This window comes from Myxine glutinosa, chromosome 1 (genome assembly GCF_964187855.1).
Source record: "Myxine glutinosa chromosome 1, kmMyxGlut1.1, whole genome shotgun sequence".
NCBI classification, from domain to species: Eukaryota; Metazoa; Chordata; class Myxini; order Myxiniformes; family Myxinidae; genus Myxine; species Myxine glutinosa.
This window is the reverse complement of record NC_136261.1, coordinates 172,252,697-172,260,196: the sequence shown is the minus strand read 5'-3', so window position 1 is coordinate 172,260,196 and position 7,500 is coordinate 172,252,697. Positions and strand designations below refer to the sequence as shown.

Here is a 7,500-nt window from a genome sequence, read left to right as displayed (position 1 = left end):
GAGGTGTGGCTCTTCGTCGCATGTACTATGAGATGAAGACAAACAAGGCAACGCTACCAATTGCTTGCAGTACAGTTGCGGATGAGGTTTTGTCCTTCTGGGTGAATGCTATCTTTGCTATCTTCTGGGTGAATGCTATGTTCTGGGTGAATGCTATCTGGGTGAATGCTATCTTCTGGGTGAATGCTATCTGGGTGAATCCATGATCTTTTCAATCATCACGATCCATGATCCATGATCAATCCAATCCACGAGCCTCGATTCAGTATACAAAAAAAAAAACATCATAACCACTGCAAAGGCCCATGTCGTTTCCAAACTAAAGCGCATCCACCAGGAGAACATCCGGTCTCCAAGCACAAGCACAGGCGAACAGCCACACAGGTGACCTTGGAGGCTGACTTCACCATGAGCATGAGCAAGCTTTTCGACATTGCGCATGCTGACTGGGAACACCAAACAAAAATACCAGAAGATCGGCAGTTTTTGATGGACCAGCGTGGCCGCCGACAGATGGCAATGACGACAGAGGACATGAACTATCGGCATGCTGCTGCCAAGTATGTGAAGCGCAAGCAGGATGAGGAACGCCTTCACCACCGACAGCAGGCAGTCAACTCCAGCAGCTGCAGTAGCTCTCTCTTCAGAGAACTCATCATCAGATGATGACGATCCTGCCAATGATCAACCATCTCAAGTAGGGCTAGACATCATAACACCAAAACATCAGTTATCCGAGCAACTACTGCCCAAGCCCAAGCGCTGCATTATTGATGACCCACTCTTCAATGCAGCACTGGATAGGACCCGGACATCAACTCGTCAGGCAATGATGATGACCCGGACTGCAGAGAGATCCACTCCCAGAAGATGTTTGACGTATGGCTCCAAACAAGATCCCTGAGTTCCGGAACCTTTCCGTGGCACAGTTTGTCACACAGCGCTCGCTCAACCTCTTTGAGTCACTTCATTTGTCACAGGAGTTCCTGACGGCCGCAGTAGACACATGGTTCGAGCGTGATGACTACATTGCAGCGTGCAAGACTGTTCGTGCGCTGAAGGTGGTGAACGACTGTGCATAACGTTAGTCAAATTGGCTACTGACTTTAATTAAGTCCTTACCAAGAATGACCAGCAGCGCCAACTCCTCTACCAGGTCGTTGAGCATCACCGGAAGCTTCTGCCAACCAGTGCCACTAAAAATCAACTGGTCAAGAGCACCAAGTAACACTGATCGCCTGACTGCCCTGGCACCATTGTTTTGTTACTAAACAGATTTTGTTTTTAAACACTGTTTTTGTTTTTGTTAAAAGAATGCAGTTTCACATTCACAATTATTTAAATCAAGTGTGTTTGATTTTGGACTCGATAATGTTGTTCATGGGGGACTTTGGGTGCCATATGTGAGTCAATGGGGATGATGTGTTTTTTTTAATATGAAAGGACTTATTAGATCAAGCTAAAATTTGGGTCCACATGGAGGCTGGTGTAGATTTGAAAAGAATTGGCCCAGAGAGAAAAAAGTTATGGACACCAGAAATATCAACGAATCCGGTCTTGCAGAGTACTTTTAGAGGGTTGTGGGAGACCACTTACTCTTGTTGGATTGCCCTAAGATTTTTACTGTGCTTTTGTTTCATCAAGCCACCTCAAATGAGAGGGTGTACAATATAACATCCAATAATTTAATTTTTCGGGCCACCCTAATATATATCGGATCGGAGATTTATATAATAATATCTGAGATTTAGGGATTTTTTGATGGCATATTATGATCAGTTTTGGATGCGGTTTGCGACACAGTCCTATGTAACAGAGTGGCTGAAGTTGGAAGTGGGGATCCCGATGGGATGTACCATCTCCCCGATTTTGTTTGTGCTGGTTATAGAGTTGTTGATACGTGCGGTGAGTGGACATGGGAAAGAATTGGAGCTAGCCCCTGGTCAGAGGTTGCCAGCAATGTTTGCTTTCATGGATGACCTGACAGTTGTCCAACAGTCTGCTGATGCAGCAGTAGAGGTACTGGGACGACTGGAAAGGTTGATGCGGTGGGCAAGAATGGGATTTAAAGCAAGAAAGTCGAGGAGTGTGGTAGTGAGACGAGGAGTGGTGGATAACATGCACAGGTTTGAGCTGGGAGGGGAGGTGGTTCCATCATTGGTAGAGGCCCCTGTGAAGAGTTTGGGAAGATGGTATACAGTGGAGTTGAATGATGTGGGAAGAGTGGAGGAGGTCAGAAACAAGCTTTTGAGAGGTTTGAAGAGGATCGATGGATGTGGTTTGCCAGGTAGGTTGAGGGTATGGTGTTTGAAGTTTGGGTTGATGCCACGAGTATTGTGGCCATTGATGATGTATGATATTGCAATTGGGCATGTAGAGAGGATGGAGGTTGTGGTGAGTGGGTTTGTGAGGAGGTGGTTGGGAGTGCCACGCTGTTTGACGAACATTGCCTTTTATGGTCAGGGTGGAAAACTCCAGTTTCCCTTGACATCATTAACCGAGGAGTTTAAGGTGGTGAGGGTGCAGGAGTTCATGATGTTGCGGGATTCAAGTGATGCAGTGGTAAAGAATGCTCTCCCAGAGAAGAAGGGAAGTCGGAAGTAGAATGCAAGAGCAGTGGTGGACGAGATGGAGGAGCGGTTGCAACAGGAGGAGGTCATGGGGATGGTACAGCATGGGAAGCATGGCTTGGGGTGGATGGAGCATGAGCGATGGGGAAAGGCATGTGTGAAAGAGAGGAGGAAGATTGTTGAGAGGGAGGTGAGAAGAAAGGAAGAGGAGGAGAGATATGTGAAAGCAGTCGGTCAGGCACAGCATGGTGCTTGAACTAAGTGGGAAGGTGTGCGGGTGAGGATATTGAAGTGGCAAGAGATTTGGAGGATGGAGCCAATATTGTTGAATTTCCTGTTGCGGGCAACGTATGATGTGCTTCCATCACCAGTAAACTTGAGATTGTGGGGGTTGTTGCAGGAGGAGAGATGTTATTTGTGTGGAGGTGTGGGAACGGTGCAGCATGCACTGAGTGCATGCTCAGTAGCATTGGCAGCAGGAAGATACAGGTGGCGACATGATCAGGTGCTGGCAGTGGTGGTGCAGATGGTGCAACAAGAGGTGCTGCGATCGAGAGAGAGAGAGAAGAGTGGAGAAGGAGACTGATGGGGGAGAGGTGTGGTTTGTCAAAGAGGGCCAAGTGCTAAGAGGTGGAAAGAGGAGGAGGTGGAAAGCAAGAGGGCTGTCAGATGCTTGTGATTGGCAGGTGGTGGCAGACCTAAAGCCACAATTGGTATTCCCAGAGGAGATCTGTGTGACAAGGTTGCGGCCTGACATTGTCATTTGGTCAAGTGCAACAAGACAGGTCATCTTAGGGGAGTTGTCGGTACCTTGGGAAGAGAACATGGAGGAGGTGCACGAGAGGAAGAGAGGAAAGTACAGTGAGCTGGAGGCAGCGTGCCGGGAGAAGGGTTGGCGAGTTTCGTGTCAGCCATTTGAGGTGGGGTGTAGAGGGTATATTGGCAATTCCTTTTCTGCATTTCTTGCTAGGCTGGGAGTGTGTGGGACAGAAAGAAGGAGGATGTGTGACAAGGTGGCCCAGGTTGCCTTGAAAGGCTCATTTTGGATATGGAGGAAGTGTATGGAGGCACGTCGAATGGTGTAGGTTGGTTGTCTGTTTTTTTGTTTGTTTGTTTTGTTATTTTGTTACCATTATTATTTCTTATTTTGTGTATATGAGTGAGTGGATGAGGGTGTGTGTTTTTGCATGAATTAATTTTTGCATGAGTGTGTTTTTGTGTGTTGAGTGGTTTATTATCTAAGGGTAGGTGGTTGGTTGGTTGGTGTTGTGTGTGTATGTGTGTATGTATGGGTGTGTATGTGTGTGTATGAATGATCTGGTGTGTTTTGTTGGTGAGTGGTGAAGGGTATAAAGGTGGGTGTTTGAGTGTTCCACCATGTTTGTTTGGTGCTGTGGATTCTGGATGTGGAGGTGTTGTTGTTGTTCGCACTGGCTGGGGTGGGGGTATGTACGCATCCAGGTGCAGTTGCTGCATGTGCATGTGTATGTGCCCCTCCTGGCCCACCTTCGATGACCATATCGAGGTTGAAGGGCCGAAACGGGATGATGCTGAGGACCTCGACTGAGGACCCCGTCAGTGCGGCACACTTGTGACCAGGTGTGTTTTGAATTTATTTATTATTATTTTTTTCTTTTCTTTTCTTTTCTTTTCTTTTCTTTTCTTTGTATACAAGATCGAGGCTCGTGAAAGAGCTAACATTAATCACACAAAAAGACAAACCGACACATAAAACAAATAACATCGTGAGCGGTAGACAAGATGGGGAGAGAGGGGGAAGGACACAAAAGAGAGGGGGAAGAGGGGGAAGGACACAAACACAACATTTGAGAGCAGGGACATCGGGAGGACTTGGGGGGAGGTGGGAGAGGAATAAAACATATGAACACTGCAAGGACTCTGGGGTGAATTACCGGGGGTAGAAAAGATCAAGGTTTTCGATGGGGGAAGATAAGAGATGGTGGTGAACAGCTGTTTTAAAGACCTGGAGGGAGGAGTGGGATTGAACGGAGTGGGGGAGTTTGTTCCAGAGGCGGGAGAAAAGGGGAATGAAAGAGTGAAGGTGAGCAGAGAGCCTAGACTTTGGCAGTTTAACCATAAGAGGGTTGCAGGCAGATCTTGTGTGACCTGAAGGAATATTGGGGGGGACAGAGCACAGAGAGAGCTGGGGGAGCAAGGCCGGAGAGGAGTCGGTAGAAGACAGAAAGACCACCAACCTGCCTGCGGTGAGTGAGTGAAAGGCCCTCGGTGTTGACTACATCGCAGGAGATTCCAATGATTCTGAAAGAGGAGGGTTAACATAAATGTTACAACCTCAAAACTTTACATGGGGTGTACTTACTTTTTCACGTGACTGTATATATGGGCTGTCACTGAGCAAGTGATGAGGTCCTATATATATACATACACACAGTCACGTGAAAAAGTAAGTACACCCCATGTAAAGTTTTGACTTTTTCAACATATTTCAACATACAGCTATTTGATCTTCATTTCAACAATATTGATAGATAAAGGTGACATAATATAACAAATATCATGAAACATTTACATTTTGTAGTCCATTGTATAATTTAAATAAACATAAATGCAAATTTATATATTACTTACTTTTTCCACATGCGAAATTTGCATTTATGTTTATTTAAATTATACAATGGACTACAAAATATAAATGTTTCATGATATTTGTTATATTATATCACCTTTATCTGTCAATATTGTTGAAATGAAGATCAAATAGCTGTATGTTGAAATATGTTGAAAAAGTCAAAACTTTACATGGGGTGTACTTACTTTTTCACGTGACTGTATATATGGGCTGTCACTGAGCAAGTGATGAGGTCCTTCGGTTCGAGTCCTGGGTTGTCAGGATTTTTTCACGCTAGCCCCACGAATAATTTATTCCTGCTTGTCAAATTTCTAGAAGAGTTCATCTCTAATGCACTTCTACATTAACTTACATACACATACACACTCACATTCGGGGTCTGCCGAGCAGGCACATAAGACATCAACCATTATAAAGCTGGCAGTGTTAGTGTGAGAAATCTCTGAGGATATCCCGGAGACTCAATAGCTCAGTGGGCCGTCACCGCGTAAGTGATGAGGTCCTTGGGTTCGAGTCCTCGGTTAAGTCAGAAATTTTTCACACTCGCCCCACGCAGGGATTTATTTCCTGTTTATTAAATATATATATATATATATATATACAGTATAAATATATGTATATGTATATGTATAGGTACACTGGTGGTGGTGGCAGTGTATAGGTACACTGGTGGTGGTGGCAGATATTACAATTTCCTTTTTTACCTGGGCAACACTGAGGTTAAAGCACTCTCCGCACAGGTAAATTTGTCCTCCTCCCCCCTTCTCCCCAACCCCCCCCCCCCCTCCCCAAAATACACACACACACACACAATCTTGTTTTTCTATTTTTGTTTCTCACAATTCTATCTCTTATGATTTTCAATACTTATTTCTCTTTTTCAATTCTTACTCAAAAAATGCATTTAATTAATTGTACAGTATCGGTTGTTCCTAAACGTAAATATAAATAATTTAAAGATTGCTGTAAATGATGTTAATTTCACAACATCCCATATTCAACTTTATTTAAATTGTAAACCTCAAAACATAGTTCCCTTACCTAAAGCAAGAACATTAACCTGTAAGCAATTGATGAGTTGCCTGACTGCACGGATCATCAGCTGGGGCACCGTTGACACACACACACACACACACACACACACACACACACACACACACACACACACACACACACACACACACACACACACACACACACACACACACACACACACACACACACACACACACACACCTCTCCCCCTCCCTCTCCCATCTCCCCTCACCTCCCCTTCCTCACCCCCTCTCCCCTCTTCCCCCCTTCCCCTCTCCCTTCCCCCACCCTCTCCCGGGAATTTCCCTGGGCAACGCTGGGTACTTCAGCTAGTTGGTAATAAAGTGCAAATTATCCTATAATAAGTTTCATGCAAATAATAATGTAGTTTACTTAAAAATTTCCTGCCTGGGTTTAGATAACCAAATTAAATTTCAAAAAATTGGTTGGGGTTTTAAAAAGGGGTGAAGGATTGTCTTGAGCATGTGTAAAGAAGATGAAAAAATATGCATTTCCAAAAATTATCGAAAAAGATATGGACTTACAAGCAATGGATCTTCCATCACGAACACGAATGTTTCCAGCCTGGGGATGAAATATTAGCTACGTTAATGAAATCAACCATGACATTAAAATGAAAAAATAATAATTGGGTCTAAATAAGCAGGCCTTTACACAACTAGGCCAATATACGTTAAATCCACAATCACTCAATTTCATAAAACACAGCCAAAATGGATAAAGATGCAAAACAAAAATCTTGATCTCAGTTAAACATCAATTTAACCAACAACGAAAGTCTTCATTGAGGACACAGCACCTTAAAATGGGATGTGTAGATTTTACATTTAAATAACTAAATTAATAAATGTAGGAAAGGTACAAGGTGCATAAGAGAATAATTCAAGATGGAATGTTAGCCACGATAATTGGAAAGTATACATAAATAAATATAAAGAAAAAAATAATTGTATATAAATAAGTGTATATAAATGAAGAAAATTTTCAAGTGGTTGGTGTGTGTGTGTGTATTGGTTGTAGAGATGGGAAAGTGTACAAAAGTAAATAAATAATTCAAGTTAGTATGCTGGTAGTAGAGATGGATAAAGGCATATAAATAAATAAACGATTCAAGGTGTTATGTCAGTAGTGGTGACAGGAAAATGTATACAAGTAAATAAATTGAGGTGGTGGGATGTAGGTTGCGGTGATGATAAAGGTATATATAATTAGTTATTTAATTATTTTTTTTATAAAGCGAAAAATCCATAATGTTCCGAATGT

The 7,500-nt window shown here is 43.4% G+C and overlaps 1 protein-coding gene across 11 annotated transcripts in view; it reads right to left on the bottom strand.

Moving 5' to 3' along the window:
- The window catches only part of LOC137431249 (rho guanine nucleotide exchange factor 11), a 159,714-nt gene that overhangs the window by 132,287 nt on the left and 19,927 nt on the right, over nt 1-7,500 (bottom strand). For all 11 annotated transcript variants that reach the window (XM_078780119.1, XM_078780123.1, XM_078780134.1 and 8 more), the window contains exon 2: nt 6,762-6,801. Coding sequence is in view for 3 of the 11 variants with exons in the window: in XM_078780106.1 (XP_078636232.1) it covers nt 6,762-6,779 (18 nt within the window). In the remaining 8 variants the exon portion in view is untranslated. The remainder of the gene's footprint in view (nt 1-6,761; nt 6,802-7,500) is intronic.